At 30.6% G+C, this 20,289-nt stretch overlaps 3 protein-coding genes across 3 annotated transcripts; 1 reads left to right on the forward strand and 2 right to left on the reverse strand.

Moving 5' to 3' along the window:
* Positions 1-1,408: 1,408 nt before the first annotated feature.
* Positions 1,409-2,462, reverse strand: LOC115952452 (replication factor A protein 1-like). Its single transcript, XM_031069628.1, has 5 exons — positions 2,389-2,462; positions 1,978-2,251; positions 1,769-1,865; positions 1,541-1,690; positions 1,409-1,458 (listed from the first exon to the last, which is right to left on the reverse strand). The coding sequence occupies exons 1-4, from the start codon at positions 2,407-2,409 to the stop codon at positions 1,612-1,614; spliced, it is 471 nt and encodes a 156-aa protein (XP_030925488.1). The 5' UTR covers positions 2,410-2,462; the 3' UTR covers positions 1,409-1,458; positions 1,541-1,611.
* Positions 2,463-11,030: 8,568 nt separating this feature from the next.
* LOC115952366 (basic blue protein-like) lies at positions 11,031-11,651 on the forward strand. Its single transcript, XM_031069522.1, has 2 exons — positions 11,031-11,205; positions 11,455-11,651. Exons 1-2 carry the CDS (start codon positions 11,031-11,033, stop codon positions 11,649-11,651), a joined length of 372 nt encoding a protein of 123 aa, XP_030925382.1.
* A 5,953-nt stretch (positions 11,652-17,604) lies between these two features.
* Positions 17,605-18,761, reverse strand: LOC115951522. Its single transcript, XM_031068704.1, has 5 exons — positions 18,563-18,761; positions 18,353-18,449; positions 18,150-18,274; positions 17,986-18,067; positions 17,605-17,710 (listed from the first exon to the last, which is right to left on the reverse strand). Exons 2-5 carry the CDS (start codon positions 18,379-18,381, stop codon positions 17,605-17,607), a joined length of 342 nt encoding a protein of 113 aa, XP_030924564.1. The 5' UTR covers positions 18,382-18,449; positions 18,563-18,761.
* Between the last annotated feature and the right edge of the window lie 1,528 nt (positions 18,762-20,289).

A 20,289-nucleotide genomic window follows, 5' to 3' on the forward strand; every position in this document is an offset into this window, starting at 1 on the left:
ATGTACTTGTCCTTCCTGGATTTTCTTACAATTTCCTCCATTGTGTCTTGCAATAATTTTCATTCTTATGTATCTGTTAGATATGTATAGTAAGTTATGTGTAGAATAATGTTTAAATCATATAGTAAGCAAAGTGATGTAAGTATGCTTCAATTACCTGATGTTCTTCAACTTTACTTAAGTCATTTTGCTTATGTGAAATTTCCATCTCCAAAATCTTCATAACCATGTAATTTTTTTTTTTCCATACTTCAAATTATATTCATCAAGATGCAATTGGAACAAATATTCATTGCCAATTATTTTCTGAATCTCTTTTGGTAAAATATTCTCACCTAATTTCAAAATCTGTATGAACAAAGTATCATACAATTCGCAAAATATGTATACATACATGCGTCATGTCTTTTACAAAATATGTATACTTCAATTTTCAGATAATAAAGATATAGGGCTGATATTTATATATGAAATTACCTCTTCTTGTATCTCTGCAAGTTCTTTTGCAGTTTTAGATATAATTTTCTCAGCTCTTTGTCAAACAATATGAATGTGGTTAAACCGGTCTAATCTTGTACTTGGACTTGTATTCTATAGCTATTTTAGATACAAATTTGTTAGTAGAATATTATATATATATATATATATATATTTTGTGTGTGTTTGTGAATTTACAAATCATTTTTTCTTTCATTACCTTGGAACTGCAAACTTTGAATCATTTTTACAACATTCACACCATAGAACTCCTTTGACTTGTTTCACTTTTGTCTTGCATATAAGACATGCAACATAATACCATCTATATTTGTTGTTGATATTAATGATTTTGGCATTGCATGTTACCAGTAAGTCCTATAATACAAAGTTTAGTTAGTTTATAAAATTATACCTTATTATAAAACACATAAACAATTACCAATTACGATAAATTCATAATATAAGAGTATAGTTGATACCTTTGTCTCTAAGTTCCATTCCAAGTCTTTTATTTCAGCAACTATTTTTTTTATTATGTAAGGCAAGGTCTCCATCTTGTACTTTAGGTAGTCCCTTTGGCAGTATTTCTTTTACGTTTTTGTCCATTGTGGTGTTCAATCTATGCATCAACATTAGCATTATTTTATATTTTTTTTCTTCTGAATATTCAATTTTTTAGCTTAGTCGTACAAATCGTAAAAATGGATAGATATAAACAATGTTATATATCTAAACAAACTGAAATAAACATGTCTTCTTAAAAATACCTGCTGGTCTCTTTTTTTTTAAAAAAATTCTATAGCATTTGTTTTATACAATTTTATGCTATCTATTATTTAAGAAGTATCGCAAAGTAGGTACATACTCGAAAAGAAAAAAAATGTAATAGTAGTTACTTGTTTCTAATTTCTACAACTGCTGGAATGTCTAAATTGACATACAACTTTGTTGCAAAAGTGGATGATAGTTGATAGTCACCTACAAAAAAGTTGTAAAAATTTATAAGCATTATTGATACATAAATGTTATGTATTTGATAAATGATTCAATCAATTGTTACCTCTTAAAGTTTTCATAATAGTTGAAGTGACTATTACAATGAATGGCCCTTTATTTGTTTTGTAGAAATCATCATCTATTTGTTTTGTAGAAATCATCATCTATTTGTTGTGCAGTATTTCCCCACAAAGTTGTTTGAACTGATTTGTTCCTAAAGTTTTTTATATGTAAGTTTGAGTTATTTAAAAATTATAACATATAAGTTTTAAAAAATGTATATATATCTTACACTTCTAACAATAGTTGAATGTTTCTCATCTTTGTTGGACACCCTCTTGTTTTGATCTCCTCAATGGCTCCAATGTAGTCCAATATGCCAATCACATCTGGTAAGAACATATTTTTTTTATAGATAATAGACAGTATTAAGTTATGAATTGCATTATTTTTTTAGCTCTGTAAAAGTAGATGCTTGACTTGTAAAACAATTATAATTACTAGTCAAGTAAGGTGTGTCATAGCAACGGGAAGCTATTGTTCCATAATCAGCAAATTCAAATTGGGATTGAGGTATTGAATGATCAAATCCGCTGAATTTTGAGACTGAAGTTGTTGAATTGAAAAGTATTTTGAGTTTGTTATGTACTGGACAATAGTTCCCTTTATTTTCTTCAACTAAGAAATTTGTAATTGTATATATGCTCCCTTCATTTAGTTGTGGATGATAACTTTGAGCAAGATTCTTTCTGATGCTTGCATGTATCAATGTTCCCTACAAACATTTCAAATGAATTATCCCTTAATCAATAGGAGCAGTACATAACAACCAATTTACATTGATTGGCTGCAAGTTTTAATAAAATAATATTAGTAAAATTTATTCTAAAAGGAAATCAATTATGAATTTACCTCTTTGTCAACCAATATCATATCGAGGCTGATCAGATAATGGTTGTTTGCTATTTAATTGCATCCCACATTCGTAAAACTCTAACTTTCACTTTCGATTTATCTTTGACCTTCGATATCTGCTTCAAAGTTGTGTACTTCATATTCATTTGAATTTGTATTATCTGCACAATTTAAACATCAGAAAAATTTATATATAATTATGGAGTAAAATCTATCATTTGCAACATAAGTGACAATCTAACTTATATTATTGATAGCTTCAAAATAATGAACAGTATGTATTACGTCTACATAGACCATTTGATATTTCTTTATGTACAATATTAATATGGTAGGTTCAACAATAAAAACAATGTTTACATTCTGTGACCATCTATTTGGCCACTGGAAAAAAAGGGGAATAAATTATTTGGGTCATAATAATTACAATTGTCAATTTAATCCAAAATAAAGTTTTAATTGCACCAAAATAAAGATGACATAAACAGAGAGAAAAAAAAAAAAAAAAAGGCTATTTCAATGTTTTAGTTTGATTTACATAATATAAATTTGTAAAACAAAAACAATATTTAATCAATACAACAATCAAACAAAAAATTCTCAAGAAATTGAAAAAATAAATGGAAAATTAGAGAAAAAAGTAGCCAAACCTAATACTTATTGAGTAATGCAAAAGAACAGAATTTAATATGCTATAAATAATTCTAGGGAAACCATAATTTTAGTTTAAGGAAAACCGTCAACAAATCTATACTCTTCAGTATTTGACAAAACATAAAGACCATCGGAAAAGAAAAGTGAAAACCTAACAAATATCTCCTAAATGAAAAAGAAAAAGAAAAAATAATAAAAATAAAGGAGAAAATTAGAACTCATATGTTTTTTCAATAGAGGTAAAAGAAGAACCCTAGAAAATTAAATTCAATAACTCCATAGGTCCATAGGTCTCATGGTTATTAGATGAAATGGATTGGGCTTTTTTAGCTTAAGGTATGGGCCTACCCACATGGGAAATTGGGAATTGTTATAAACCCACAATAAGAATTTATTTGGAACTTTAATTCTGAGATTTATGTGTATTTGGCAATTGTCTAATTTGGGAATATGCAATGGCCTTATTGAATGTAATTTTTGTGATTTTTAATCTTTAAATGTCATCCAAACTTCTTCTCAAAAAAAAAATATATATATATATATATATATATATATATCCAAACTAACAAAAGAAATTCCTAAAACCTATCTTTCCACAACCGACTTTTAACTTCTACCTTAATGTATTAGAAATTAGAAATTTTAAAATTAAAAATTTTAAAATAGTTAAAAAGCTTAAAGTTGAAAGTTAAAAGCTATTCCAAATGGATATTGTAAAGTTGTGATTTACAACTATTTTGTGTTGGCTTTAATTCCGTGCCAAATTTGATTGTAATTTTGTTCAATCTTTTGTACCTTGCATTTTATGTGAGATTTCATTGTAAGGGTTGTGTGTGAGAGAGAGTGTGAAGACTCAAGGCAAATTAAAAACCAAAGAAGTTTTCGCAAGTAGCTCGTGAGAAGCCTTCCCGCGAAGTGAAGCATGTGCATGACTGGAATACGAAGAGTCATGATAGATGGTGACCACTGGTTTTCACGATTGTCTCGCGGGTAAGGCCTTCCCGTGAGATACCCGTAAAACATTCTGTTTTGCCAATTTGTCATATGTGATACACCAGGTCTCTATCCACACTATATATACCCACATTACCCACATGTGTTGAGGAGTGCTTTTGAGAGAGAAAACCCTAGCCACTATCCTTGAGAGTGAGAGATTGTTATACCCACAATTCTCTACACAATCCATTATGGTTTTCCTCAACTCCTACCTTTCCATTTCCAAATCCATGAGAGGTTGATAGCCTAAACACTTACAACATCCATCCTAAGTGTAAAGTGAGGTTTTGATACTGCTAGGAAGTATTGGAAGAAGCCATTTGTTTGGTGGATGCAATTGGGCTGAATTGCGTGATTCGAAGAGCTAGAGAAAACAAGGCTTGGCGAAGTCAGTTGGTAGGAGGAGATTGGAGGACTCGAGTACATGATGTAGATTAGGCTTGGAGGGTCTTTTGTTATTTGTGCACTCCAACTTATTCTCTAGTGGATCGATTTATTGCTTGGAGGGTGGCAGAGAGATTTTTTGCCAAGTTCTTTGGTTTCCTCTTCAATAACACATCGGTGTGTTATCTTGTGTTTGCATTCTTCTTCCCTGCTCTTTTAACTTTCATGCAAACACAAGATAACACGCCGATGTGTTATTGAAGAGGAGATCATAGAACTTGGCGAAAAACCTCTCCGCCGCCCTCCAAGCGGTAAATTGATCCACTAGAGAATAAGTTGGAGTACACGAATAACAAAAGACCCTCCAAGTGGTAAATCGATCCACTAGAGAATAAGTTGGAGTACACGAATAACAAAAGACCCTCAAAGCCTAATCTACCCCATGTACTTGAGCCCTCCAAGCTCCTGCTATCAACTAACTTCGCCAAGGGTCTTCTCTAGCTCTCTAGATCATGCAATTCAACCCGATTGCATCCACCAAACAAATGGCTTCTTCCAATGTTTCCCAGCAACACCAAAACCTCACTTTACACTCAGAATGGGTGTAGTAAGTGTTTGGGCTATCAACCTCTCAAGGATTTGGAAATGGAGAGGTTGGAGTTGAGGAAAACCATAATTGATTGTGTAGAGGATTGTGGGTATAACAATCTCTAACTCTCAAAGGTTGTGGCTAGGGTTTTCTCTCTGAAAAAACACTCCTCAACATATGTGAGTAATGTGGGTATATATAGTGTGGGTATAGACAGGGTGTATTAGATATGACAAATTGGCAAAACAGAATGTTTCACGGGTATCTCGCGGGAAGGCCTTACCCACGATACACTCGCGAAAACCAGTTGTCACCATCTGTCATGACTCTTCGCATTCCAATCATGTGCTGAGCACATGCTTCACTTCGCGGGAAGGCTACTCGCGAGATACCCGCGAAAACTTCTCTGGTCTTCAACTGTCTTGAGTCTTCACACTCTCTCTCACACACAACCCTTACAATGAAAGCCCACATAAAATACAAGGTACAAAAGATTGTACAAAATTACAATCAAATTTGGCATGGAATTAAAGCCAACACAAAATAGTTGTAAATCACAACTTTACAATTTTGAAATTATGTAGACACAAATAAAACTGAAGCACCACTTCAAAAGCCAAAAAAAACTTTTTAATTCCTCAAAGCTTTTCTAATCAATCTAATGAATCGCAAAGTCAAGCAAAAAACAGAAGTTAGCATCTTGCTATATTTTAATAATTTTTGTCGCACTTTTAATAGTAATTGAAAGCCTATAAATGCGTACTTTTGGATGAGCACATCAACCAAAAGGCTTTGTTTTTACACCTTCAAAGAGAATGCCTTTATTACAAAAGAAGTGAAGGACTGTTTTTGCAAAATACTAATTACAAATGCAAGTATCAATTATACAAAAAGGTTTAAGAAATAAAATTTATAACAATTTTTTTTTTCTCATTCACATGGTCATCTTTGGATTTCTCTTATAAAAAAAGTAAATGTAGTATTTTTATTATTATTCTGTTCTTTAAAGAAGGTGCAGTTAAATAGTTCAAAAAATTAAGAAAGGTTATTTAAAAGATGATGTTTTTAGTTGTTATTCTGTTTGAAAATTCGTTTGAGGAAATTATCTTTCAAAAACAGAATTACAATGAGAATTTAAACATCCTAGAAAATAATTTCGAATTTACTCCACATATATTCACTCTACAATTTGAAATGATTTTAGAAACAGCATACAAAATGTCATAAAACTAATCTAAAATAGATAAAAATTGAATAGAACACTGTTAACAATTAGTCATATACAATAGAAAATTTTAAGAACATGGGTAGCACAATTATTTATTCCTATAATTTTAATCCAATTTGAGATCAAAACATACATAAAAGGAAATAACAATAAGACATAAAGAAACAATAATTGTAGCAGTGACAAATTGACAATCAAAATCAAATTAAAAATATCAAACTTCTTCAATCTCCCTCTCGGTCTCTAACGGAAGGAGAACTCTGTTTTTCTTTTGTTTGTTTTTAGACCCCTTAAACACAATCAGATTAACCTAGTTATTTAGTCAAGCGATTAACTTAGGTAAATTATGCAGATCTAGGTTAACACATATAAATCATATCATTGACAAGTGCGAAAAAATATAGAACACAACAATATTATAACCCAAGAAAACCAAACCGATAAAAAACCTGGGGAGGATTTAACTTAGTTATCCTCAAGGTAAAACTAAATCCACTATGAAAGAATTGAAGTTTACACAATAGCGACTTAGACCACTAACATCTTATTGCTACCTTGAGTAGGAAACTTACTATCACGACAACGTGACAGCTCCGAGTCCATGGATTACTTCTTTCGTGGATTCCTAGCAAGTACAAGCACTCCCGCTTGTGTATCCTTAATCTCTTGAAACAGCAACTAAATCGATCACCAAGTTCTTGACATAATCTTAAATCTTGGAAACCCTAAGTATGTGTGAAGGCAACCACCTATTGATCTCACAAAAGATTCACACACACAGCATAAGGAGCATCCTAAAACCTGGTTAGGGTTTTCCCTTTTATACTTAAGGCAAAACATAAAACCCAACATGTCAAACAGGCTTGGGCTGAGTTGGAAATTCTATAGAAAAAACAATCTGCACGACTTTCGATCGATCGAGCCAGGCAAATTTAGACAGTAAATCCTACAGCAACTCGATTCCAACTTTACATAAAAAGCATATACTTTGAGCAAGTCTAAATAAGACTAAAACGTTTTGATCATGGTTTGCCAACATTACAAAATAAAGTTCTAATACATTAGTTCCTAATTCCTTAGAACCTAACATCTTTCCTCTAAATGGTATTTTTAAAAATAGTTTATGAGAAAAAATGTAAAAAAAAGGAAGACTGAAATAAAGCATAACACTAATCTACCATCTGCTTCTACCAGTTTTATAGTAATATTCCCCCATGTATAATCATTTCTATTATGCTTCGAAGTATTGATGATGTCTCACCTATAATTTCCCATGCAAATGCCCATCCATTACAGTGATGATTCCAATTTTCCAATTTTCTTAAAGTTCATACTAATCAAATAACCTATAGCTAAGCAAACTGCCTATTTGGCTATTCTCACCTCATGTATTGATAGCCACAATTATCCTACACTAATTCAAGCAAGTCTAAAATAAAAATCATACAAATTTTAAAGGGAAGAAATCTAATATTAAGTAAATCAATTTCAAGTAATATCAATTAGTCATTAAATTTCTTCGTATGAAATTCAGGAAGCATGAAGTAATTCTACTTAAAAAAAAGAAAAAAGAAATAGCCATTAAGGCATATTGCAGGAGCAAAGTTTAAATTGATAAGCATTATGTAGTAATGCAACTCATATAACAGCCCACTCAACCAAACTTTAAATGAAATAAAAATTTAATCAAGCCCCAAAGAATAAAGCAATGGAGAAACAGAGACATAAAAAAAATTATAGATTCAAAAGAGTAAATAGACACTAGAATTTGCCTTCTTTTTAGTACAGAAGGCCATTTAGACTCAGAAGGGGATAAAAGAAAATATTTGATTATAGAAATTTGGAATTGAAAGTTGAGGAAAATAAATGTAAAGAAGTAGGATATAGGCTACACTGCATATTTAAATTTTTAAAAAGAAAATAAAAATGAGACCAAATAACTTAGAAACTAAAAAATAGGACCAAGTTAGTTACACACATACTAAAGTTTATAACAGTAACAAAACTGTCAAAAGTATACTATGATTGGAATCCCTAAATATAATAATAATTAAAAAAAAAAAAAAAAGCAGTTGAAGAAGCAGATTAAAGAACCAAACAGATATGAAGAATGCAATTGTAGGAAAATACTCCCTTCACATAAACCATGCACGTCACTTAAAGAATTTGTCTCATAATTAAATATGGTCATTAACAAACTCTTCATGGAAAACAAAAAATGACCTTGAGCAAATATTCAAAATTCCACAATTTCACTCCCCCTTACAAATAACAAAACTGGTAAGAGAGAAAACAAAAAACCAAAAACTATAATGTAATTATTAAGTTTAAAACCAACCATTAAAATTTAGGTAGTATTCAAAATTCTAGAAACTGTATTCCAAAAAGTTACTATTGTGAAACCTATAGTTGGTACACTCCTGCCTGGATCTCAATAAAAAAAATACATTTGAGCAGTTCATTGAATTGCAAAACTAAATTTTCAATAAAAACTTGAAAACTAACACCGAAGGGTTGGTGCATCCACATATGATAAATTTTGTGAATTATAAAAATCAACAGCTACTGTACATGAAACACACTTTATGCTAGGGACCACAAACTAAATATACAAAACTGGCTTGAAATTGTAATTAGCAATTATACAACCCTCACTATTACAAAGTAAAATGTCTCAAAAATCAACCAACACAAACACAAATAAGTGAAATTGATTAGAAAGCATAGTGAACAAAAATTTGAGGAGATTTCCAACCTTTTATAAGGCTATTGGAAATAGGGTTAAAAAAATTAAAGCAATTCCTACTTTCTATTAAATAAAAAGATGAAAATAAATATCAATAGAGAAATAATAATAAAATTAAATATCAAAAAGGAAAACAACAAAGGCGATTGTATTCTCCAAGCATTCAGATTTTAAACAATCCATGTTAGAAATATCACAATTAAAATCAAGGGTAAACATAGATCTGCACAAAACATAAATTAATTCAAATTTTAGGGGTGATCCAAAAAAAAAAGCACAAACATAACAAAAAACTACAAAAAAAAAATACAACAATTGAACAAACAGAACTCAAGGAATTGTAAAAATAGATTGGAAATTAAGGAAAAAGGTAGCCTTTTCAAAACCCTACAAATGGTAATTGAATAGAAAACAAAAAAAGAGGAAAAAAATCCCTACCTTCTGAATTATTTTCTGAATCACTTGTTGTTGCAGAGGACGAACAAAGTTTCTTAGTTTTCACTATTGCAGAAGACTAACAAAGTTCTTTTTTTTTCTTTTTTTTTTTTCTCGCTTCCTTTTGGATTTCCTTTTTTCATATGCCTGTTGGTTTGGAACACGGGGTATTCTAATCTATGTGTCTATGGAGTTGCAGCAAAGAAGTGGAAGTTAGAGTGAGTTTGAAATTTCGATCGGGAAATATGGCATTTGTGTATTAGGGTTTGTGTTTTTTTTTTGGTGGATAAGTGGCTTGGTGTTTTTTATAGAAATGCCTTTAATGAAAGTGAGTCTTCCAAACGCACTGTACGGTATTTTAAAGAATTAATTGTAGGTAAGGTCTTTTACAACGTTTTAAAAACGTTGGTATATGGCTTATTTCTATATCCTTAAATGTCCTATACCAGCAATTTTGAAAGCGCAAGCATAGGCAACACTTATTGTAGTGGTTTAGAACCACTGGTATAGGATGTATTTCTATTTCCTTAAATACCCTGTAGTGGCGTTTCAGAAACTGCTAGTATAAGAAGGGCCTATTACAGTGTTTTAAAAATGTTGGTATAGGGCTTATTTCTATATTCTTAAATGACTTATATCGGTGGTTTTAAAAGCGCAGGCATAGACAGTACATATTACAGTAGTTTAAAATTGCTGGTATAGGATGTACTTCTATTTTCCTAAATATGGGCGATTTTAAAACCACTGTTATAGGTACACCTATAACAGACGCATCAAATTTGTCCAAAATTATTATTGTTATTATTTTTTTACAAAAAATACAAGAAGAAGGGAGGATTTTATGAAACTGTCCATGTATATAGAAACATGTCGTACAATGTGTAACTCAACTTTTATTATATTATTTTTATTATTATTAGATTACATATTATATGATATCAACCAAAAGTCTTATAACTCAAATGATTGGTACTTCTCATCCTTTTCAATGTAATCATCTAGAGTTCAAATTCCTCATATCTCAACTATCCATTTGTGACATGATACAATAAAAAACCAAATATAAAGTAAACCTTCAATTCGTTACCACATTTGGTGATTGGTCCCTTAAAAAAGTTCAAAAACTCAATGAAATGCACATTTCAATAGATCCATCCTTATCTATATGTTACTCTGAATGTCATCTTCATTATCATATTTGGTGACTAATCCCTAAAACAAAAAAAAAAAGTCGGTGGCAAAAACTCTATAAAGTAATTATCCAGAGTTCAAATCCCTCATATCTCAACTATCCATTTATGACATGATACAATAAGCAACCAAATATAAAGTAAACCTTCAATTCGTTACCACATTAGGTGATTGGTCCCTTAAAAATGTTTAAAAAATCAATGAAATGCACATTTCTATATATCCATCCTTATCTCTATGTTACTCTGATTGTCACCTTCATTACCATATTTGGTAACTAATCCCTAAAACAACAAAAAAGTTGGTGGCAAAAACTCTATAAAACGCACATTTCTATAGGGTCAAGGTATCCTCCATTCTTGACTCAATCTTATCTTTGAGTATTTCTCTTTGTTGGGAATTTTTTTTTTATTAAGATGGCACCCCGGGGAAGAGGTAGTGCAATTGTTGTCTCAATTCTGCTATTAGGTATGCTCCTTCACTGTGGTAACGTTTTGGCAGCAACCTATACTGTTGGAGATGCTGGTGGATGGACCTTCAATGTTGTGGGTTGGCCTAATGGAAAGACCTTTAGGGCTGGTGATGTACTCGGTAAATATGAATCATTATTTTCTCTCTCTCTCTCTCTCTCTCTCTCTCTCTCTCTCTCTCTCTATATATATATATATAGATATATATAAATAACTTCATACTTTTTCAATCACCATTTTTTTTATCATTTTCTTTAACATTATAATTATGGGTATAGATTGTTTTCACGTCCTACAGTATCAACTCTCTATCATAATGTTTGACGATTTTCTATTAAGGTTTATTATTTTTCTTGTTTTCATGTTACAGTGTTCAACTACAACCCAGCATTCCACAATGTGGTTGGTGTAGGTAAAAATGGTTATGATACATGCACGGCATCATCAGGGCAAACATTTCAATCTGGAAGTGATCAGATCAAGCTTGTGCAAGGAGGAAACTATTTCATTTGCGGTTTTCCAGGACATTGCGCAAAGAACATGAAAATAGCTGTCAACGCATTGTAATCTGAAACAAAACGTTTTGAGATGTTGTCAAGATGCAATGGAATACTCAATAAAATTCATTTCTAATATGCTTGAATATGAGATATTGCTCTATTTTTGCACTTTCTTAGGAAGTTTTGCTTAGCTTTTACTGTGATATCTGATGCGGCAAAAGATATTATTCGACTGATTTTTGGTTTCCACAGTTACCATGCGTCTTAGGGCATTAAAGGTGCAAATATTTGTTTTGTAACCAGCAATTCTCATCTCCTCAAAAACCTTCAAAGCAGACTTATCCTTCCCATCTTTGTCAAATCCAAACAAAAGGGTGGTATATGTAATTAAATATATCAGGCTTAATCCCTCTTTTTATCATAATTTTAATTTAACATCCATTGCTTCATGGAAAGTTCCATTTTCAAGTTTGTTTATTACAAAATTATGATGCATATACTCATTCTTTATTTTGAGAATAGTTGAGTTTGACATTTAATACAACCGTATTTTTTATATAAAAAATAATAATAGAATGACTGAAATATAGAAATTTTATATAAATATATATATAGTTTTTTTTTTTCCATCAAAAAATTAATAATATAGTTTAACAGTTAACACTTTGATGCCTTTCAAACCCCCTTTGGCATTTGTGATTAGATAGCTCACTACTATAGCTAAGTGCCAATTAATAAAGGACGGTCCCAAAGAAGAGGGACAATTGTAGGTTCTAAAGAAGGAGCCACCCCAAGAAAGGGTCTCAAGTCTCAACCCAATGAGAGGATCACACAAATGTTGACCACTATTACTAAAGCCTGTAGATGAGTTTTGAGGAATGGATTTAACTATTATGTGAACCAGGAGGACTAATGTTTGTGAACTGAAGTGACAATGACTTGAGCAATAGATTTCTTGATGGCAGTGGAGTTACAGAGTTGGATTTTTTCTAAAAGGATGTCTATATATTTCTCTCTCATCCCAAACACACTTCTCCTCACTTTATTCTCTCTGCCTCTCTCATCCCAACCCCTTCCCCCCACACCCACACACACATGGCAAGGTCATATCATCAACTCTAGCAATATTGGTAGGGCTCCCGTGACAGTAGCGAGGTCATACAACAGCATTTCTGGTGGGTTTTCATATGGATTTGATTTTGAGTTGATTTTTTTTTGGGTTGATTTTGAGTTGGATTTGGGTTGGGTTTTTCGGTGGGGTTTGGGTTGTTTTTGAGTTGTTTTTGTTTTTATTTTATTGATTTCGTGTTTGGAAAATCAACTATTGAAATGGCTTGTGGTGGTGATAGTTGGGTGGTGCTAGGTTGCTATGGTGGTGGTGGGTTGGTGGAGGTTGATGTTGGCTCTTTTTTTCTTCTTCTTTCACTATGAAGGTTAAATCTTCTCTTCTTCTTCACGGTGAAGAGAGTACAGGGAAATCAGACAAGAGAGGATGTGAGAGAAAATAATAATAAACAAATGGGATACAAAGCTATAGTAACTCTGTATATATACACGGTTACTATAGAAATTTTGCATAGGAATTGTGTTTTAGACCCACTAATGTGGGTAATTTTTGAGCAAAAATGTGTAAAATTGATAATTTTTTATATTTTACAATCACTAGTGTGATTGCTCTTAGGTTTTCCTTTTGTATTTTAGGTGTCTTGCATGTTTCTCCTAGTTACAATCTACTTGGGTTTTCTATCTTTCTTTCTTTCTTTCTTTTTGGGTGTCCGGTTTATCTTCTTTTTTTTTTTTTCCCCTCTCAGGTAGAATTTTGCTCTATCATAATCTTAGTATATATGTGTATAAAACTTTCTTCTAGAGACTTAAACTCTGACCCCGACTCCCCTCCCACCCCACAAGAACTTAAACATATAGATTGATTATCATGCCACGGCGTGCATTGTGCAATGGTAAATTTATTATGTGTTGTTAGTTGGGAAAGTTTGTTATTGGTAATTTTTGTTGTTGGTGGGCTAATTTTTTTGGACTTGTTAATTTTATTTTAAATTTTAGATTTATAATTTTTTTTATGGTTTTTAAAAAGATAAATGATATTGTTAAGAGGGGCTAAGTATAATTTTATTGTACCAAATTACTAAAAATTAATACACACACACACATACATACATACATACATACATACACATATATATATATATATATATATATTGCAACTACTTACTAACTAATTTTTATATTTAAAAATACATTTTTATTTAAAAAACCTACAGAAATAAACATGACAAACCCACATAAAATTATTTAAAAAAAGAACTTATTTTATATTTACAATTGGGTAATATGTAGTGAGACCACTTGTACGTACGTTTAAGTTCTTGCTGTAAGACCGGTATTTTTTTCCCGTCAATTTAGTATATAAATTTTGGTACTATAGCAATAGATGTTCTTATTTTTGCACCAAATTATTATTATTTTTTAAATGAAAATGAAAAGGTTTTATTGCAACATCATAAAAGTTCACACGGGGTTAGTATTTTATTTTTTATTTTTTTTATTTTTTATTTTTTTTACAATTTACATTGGCAAAGATGAAAAAAAAAATTAAGAAGCTCTTACTCCAATAGTATATAAAAGTCCTAGAGATGCTGCAATTGACACTTTTTAAAAATTTTAACTGAAATTTGGGTTCTAATTATCACATTTGGTAAAAACTTTTATCGTTAAATAAGAGATGTGAATCTCAATCTTCACATATACAAAACTAATTGGTGTTTTGGTCTAATTATAAAGTATAGTCATTATTTAGCGGTTTTGATATTTATATCTATAAATTAAATAAAATATAAAACAAATTACTCCACTTTTTTCTATGTTTAGTATTTTTTGTAAACAAAATTTTATATATCATAAAGGAGGGTAAAAGGGCCAATCTCATTTCTAACTTCTGAGAGAAAGATCCAGTGGGAGGGAAGGGATGGCAATAGGCCAATCCTAATTACAAAATGTTGCCCAAGGGGCAATATTATTAGACAAAAAATTTACATGTCTGGAAACAAAAACAAAGTCCAAAAGAGCAAAGAACTTAGAGTTAACCTAATATAACTAGAAAAGAGAGCTAAAGATTTTGGAGGAGAAAAGGAAAAACTTTAGAATCTCCTTCAAAATCAACAAATTTCATAACCATCTTCAAAGCTAAAAGGACAACTTTCGAATCTCCTTCAAACACAACGACAGACTATTAGTATTACTATGAGTAATTACCGTTTGACTAGCCTTTTTTTTTTTTTTTTTTTGGGAGAACTAAAGATTACAAACTTGGTTGCAATAAAAAATACAATTTCACTTAATATCATTTTATTAAATGTAGATTTTTACAAATCTGTCATTTGAATAACATTTGCTTCTTATATCCCTCATTCTTGCAAAAAAATTTATATTTTCAAAAATATACATAAAAAATAAGTTTATGAATCGAATAGTAAATAATATCTATTTGGTATAAAATTTCACATGCAAGTTGAGAATATAAAAAATATACAATCCAACAGTTATATTTTTAAAATATGTAACTATCTAATTCTTTTTAGTATAAATTGTAGCAGAACTTTACCCCTTATATTTAATATCTTAAAATATATATATATATATATATATTTATATATAAAATAAAAGCCATACGTTGTGTAAGGAGTGAGAAGTGAGGAGGACAGTAGGGTCTTAACCTCACTTCACTTTACTTTTACCCAGTAAATAAATCACAAAGACAGAAACCCAAACAACGCACATTATCGAATGAATTAGCAATGTCTCAGTCGAGAACAAAGCTTAAATTATCGTCTGTGTTTCGTCTCAGTCGAGAACAAAGCTTAAATTATCGTCTGTGTTTCTCCCAGACCACATCATTGACGAGATCCTCAGCTGGGTACCAGAGAAATCCTTAATCCGATTCAGGTGCGTTTCCAAATGTCGGTACTCAATCATTACAAACCCCATTTTCATTTCCACACACTTCAACCGAGCCAAATTACTATTTTCCAATGAAGAAAACAACAACAATCATAATGGTTATTTGCTATATACACCACTACATGTGGATCCTCTTCTTAGTAGCAGAAATTTGTGTACTGTTGTTTGCAATAGCGATGGCGCATTGAGCAACAACATTTCTAGGATCGAAATACCCGTTAGTCATTCTCGGATAATGGGCTTTTCTAATGGCATGTTCTGTTTTGCTAGCTATGTGGAAAACTGTAGACATAGAATGTATTTGTGGAACCCAAGCATTAGGAAGTTTAAGATGCTCGCTACTACCTCGAGTAGAAAACTTACTACCATGACCACGTGACAGCTTCGAGTCTATGGACTACTTCTTTCCTTGATCCATAGCAACCACAAGTACTCCCACTTGTGTTTTCTTTAAGCTCTTGAAATATCAACTGAAGAGATCACCAAGCTCTTGACATCAATCTTGATCTTGATAACCCTAAGTGTGTATGAAGGTAAACACATCTAGATCTCACAAGAGATTCACACACACAGCATATCAACAACCTCTAAAATGTGACTAGAGTTTTTCCATTTATACTTGAAGCAAAACATAAAACCCTATACGTCATATGGGCTTGGGTTGAGTTGGAAATTTTGTAGAAAAAACAATTTGCATGAGCTTCGATTGATTGAGTCTAATTTTCGATCAATCGAGCCTTGTAGAAATTGAATAATAATTTCCTGCAATTACTCAATTCCAACTTTACACATAACCACACTTTGAGCAGCCTAAATCTAGACTAAATGTTTTAATCATGGTTTGCCAACATTACTCATTGAAGTTCTAATACATTTAGATCCTAAAGTCTTCAGATTTTTTTCTTCTTTGATGCAATTTACTTAGTACCCTTTTGACGTTTTTGAAGCATTTGGAGCGGCATTCTTTTATGACCAGGTCTTCCATCTTCAATAGTTATAGGAGCAGTTAATTCAGGTCTTACAACAAATGTTTCTCCTATTTCTATTTTTTGACTGACTATGTACTTGTCCTTCCTGGATTTTCTTACAATTTCCTCCATTGCGTCTTGCAATAATTTTCATTCTTATGTATCAGTTAGATATGTATAGTAAGTTATGTGTAGAATAATGTTTAAATCATATAGTAAGCAAAGTGATGTAAGTATGCTTCAATTACCTGATGTTCTTCAACTTTATGTAAGTCATTATGCTTATGTGAAATTTCTGTCTCCAAAATCTTCGTCACCATGTAATTTTTTTTTCCATACTTCAAATTATATTCATCAAGATGCAGTTGGAACAAATATTCATTGCCAATTATTTTCTGAATCTCTTTTGGTAAAATATTCTCATCTAATTTCAAAATCTGTATGAACAAAGTATCATACAATTCGCAAAATATGTATACATACATGCGTCATGTCTTGTACAAAATATGTATACTTCAATTTTCAGATAATAAAGATATAGGGCTGATATTTATATATGAAAATACCTCTTCTTGCATCTCTGCAGGTTCTTTTGCAGTTTTAGATATAATTTTCTCAGCTCTTTGTCAAACAATATGAATGTGGTTAAACTGGTCTAATCTTGTACTTGGACTTGTATTCTATAGCTATTTTAGATACAAATTTGGTAGTAGAATATATATATATATATATATATATTGTGTGTGTTTGTGAATTTACAAATCATTTTTTCTTTCATTACCTTGGAACTGCAAACTTTGGCTCATTTTTACAACATTCACACCATAGAACTCCTTTGACTTGTTTCACTTTCGTCTTACATATAAGACATGCAACATAATACCATCCATATTTGTTGTTGGTATTAATGATTTCGGCATTGCATGTTACCAGTAAGTCCTATAATACAAAGTTTAGTTAGTTTATAAAATTATACCTTATTATAAAACACATAAACAATTACCAATTACAATAAATTCATAATATAAGAGTATAGTTGATACCTTTGTCTCTAAGTTCCATTCCAAGTCTTTTATTTCAGCAACTATTTTTTTTATTATGTAAGGCAAGTTCTCCATCTTGTACTTTAGGTAGTCCCTTTGGCAGTATTTCTTTTACCTTTTTGTCCATTGTGGTGTTCAATCTATGCATCAACATTAGCATTATTTAATATTTTTTTTCTTCTGAATATTCAATTTTTTAGCATAGTCGTACAAATCGTAAAAAGGGATAGATATAAACAATGTTATATATCTAAACAAACTGAAATAAACATGTCTTCTTAAAAATACCTGCTGGTCTCTTTTTAAAAAGAAAACTTCTATAGCATCTGTTTTATACAGTTTTATGCTATCTATTATTTAAGAAGTATCACAAAGTAGGTACATACTCTAAAAGAAAAAATGTAATAGTAGTTACTTGTTTCTAATTTCTGCAACTTTTGGAATGTCTAAATTGACATACAACTTTGTTGCAAAAGTGGATGATAGTTGATAGTCACCTACAAAAAAGTTGTAAAAATTTATAAGCATTATTGATACATAAATGTTATGTATTTGATAAATGATTCAATCAACTGTTACCTCTTAAAGTTTTCATAATAGTTGAAGTGACTATTACAATGAATGGCCCTTTATATGTTTTGTAGAAATCATCATCTCTTTGTTTTGCAGTATTTCCCCACAAAGTTGTTTGAACTGATTTGTTCCTAAAGTTGTTTATATGTAAGTTTGAGTTATTTAAAAATTATAACATATAAGTTTTAAAAAATGTATATAGATCTTACACTTCTAACAATAGTTGAATGTTTCTCATCTTTGTTGGACACCCTCTTGTTTTGATCTCCTCAATGGCTCCAATGTAGTCCAATATGCCAATCACATCTGGTAAGAACATATTTTTTTTTATAGACAATAGTCAGTATTAAGTTATGAATTGCGTTATTTTTTTAGCTCTGTAAAAGTAGAAGCTTGACTTGTAAAACAATTAAAATTACTAGTCAAGTAAGGTGTGTCATAGCAACGGGAAGCTATTGTTCCATAATCAGCAAATTCAAATTGGGATTGAGGTATTGAATGATCAAATCCGCTGAATTTTGAGACTGAAGTTGTTGAATTGAAAAGTATTTTGAGTTTGTTATGTACTGGACAATAGTTCCCTTTATTTTCTTCAACTAAGAAATTTGTAATTGTATATATGCTCTCTTCATTTAGTTGTGGATGATAACTTTGAGCAAGATTCTTTCTGATGCTTGCATGTATCAATGTTCCATACGAACATTTCAAATGAATTATCCCTTAATCAATAGGAGCAGTACATAACAACCAATTTACATTGATTGGCTGCAAGTTTTAATAAAATAATATTAGTAAAATTTATTCTAAAAGGAAATCAATTATGAATTTACCTCTTTGTCAACCAATATCATATCGAGGCTGATCAGATAATGGTTGTTTGCTATTTAATTGCATCCCACATTCGTAAAACTCTAACTTTCACTTTTGATTTATCTTTGTCCCTCGATATCTGCTTCAAAGTTGTGTACTCCATATTCATTTGAATTTGTATTATCTGCACAATTTAAACATCAGAAAAATTTATATATAATTGTGGAGTAAAATCTATCATTTGCAACATAAGTGACAATCTTACTTATATTATTGACAGCTTCAAAATAATGAACAGTATTTATTACGTCTGCATAGACCATTTGATATTTCTTTATGTACAATATTAATATGGCAGGTTCAACAATAAAAACAATGTTAACATTCTGTGACCATCTATTTGGCCACTGGAAAAAAAGGGGAATAAATTATTTGGGTCATAATAATTATAATTGTCAATTTAATCCAAAATAAAGTTTTAATTGAATCAAAATAAAAATGACATAAACAGAAAAAAGAAAAAAAAAGAGGCTATTTCAATGTTTTAGTTTGATTTACATAATAAAAATCTGTAAAACAAAAACAATATTTAATCAATACAACAATCAAACAAAAAAATCTCAAGAAATTGAAAAAATAAATGGAAAATTAGAGAAAAAAGTAGCCAAACCTAATACTTATTGAGTAATGCAAAAAAACAGAATTTGATATGCTATAAATAATTCTAGGGAAACCACAATTTTAGTTTAAGGAAAACCATCAACAAATCTATACTCTTCAGTATTCGACAAAACATAAAGACCATCATAAAAGAAAAGTGAAAACCTAACAAATATCTCCTAAATAAATAAATAAATAAATAAAAAAGAACTCATATTTTTTTTCAATAGAGATAAAAGAACCCTAGAAAATTAAATTCAATAGAGGGAAAATAATCTGTGGGCAATTATAGACAAATGGGAACGGTAATTGAATAGAAAAAAAAAAAAAAAAAAAAAAAAAAAAAAAAAAAAAAAAAAAAAAACCTTCTAAATAGTTTGTTGTTGCAGAGAAGGCTTCTTAATAGTTTGCTGTTGCAGTGAAGGAATGGCGGTTGAAACAATTGAGAGAGGGATTCTCTATTTGTGTTTGTGTGTGGCTGAATAAGTGTGAAGATTTTAAGTTATCGCACCACTTGAATGGTGTTTATAAGTTTTCGCTTTATTTTTTTATTTTTATTTTTTTCCTGGAAGCTTCACAGGTTTTAAAGTGTATTTTTGGGTTTTCCAAAAAAAAATCTATTTTTATCAAAATAAATAATAATAATAATAATGACCATGGGTGATTCATCAACTTT

Source organism: Quercus lobata, chromosome 7 (genome assembly GCF_001633185.2).
Source record: "Quercus lobata isolate SW786 chromosome 7, ValleyOak3.0 Primary Assembly, whole genome shotgun sequence".
Taxonomy (NCBI): Eukaryota; Viridiplantae; Streptophyta; class Magnoliopsida; order Fagales; family Fagaceae; genus Quercus; species Quercus lobata.

Coding starts and splice junctions, on each gene's coding strand:
- LOC115952366 (XM_031069522.1), top strand. CDS start 11,031: ATGGCACCCCGGGGAAGAGGTAGTGCAATTGTTGTCTCAATTCTGCTA. Junction 11,206..11,454: donor TAGGGCTGGTGATGTACTCG/GTAAATATGAAT, acceptor TTCATGTTACAG/TGTTCAACTACAACCCAGCA.
- LOC115952452 (XM_031069628.1), bottom strand. CDS start 2,409: ATGATATTGGTTGACAAAGAG. Junction 2,252..2,388: donor TGATATTGGTTGACAAAGAG/GTAAATTCATAA, acceptor AAATGTTTGTAG/GGAACATTGATACATGCAAG. Junction 1,866..1,977: donor TGACACACCTTACTTGACTA/GTAATTATAATT, acceptor TGTTCTTACCAG/ATGTGATTGGCATATTGGAC.
- LOC115951522 (XM_031068704.1), bottom strand. CDS start 18,381: ATGAGAAACATTCAACTATTGTTAGAAGT. Junction 18,068..18,149: donor TATTATGAAAACTTTAAGAG/GTAACAGTTGAT, acceptor ACTTTTTTGTAG/GTGACTATCAACTATCATCC. Junction 17,711..17,985: donor GTTGCAGAAATTAGAAACAA/GTAACTACTATT, acceptor GTTGATGCATAG/ATTGAACACCACAATGGACA.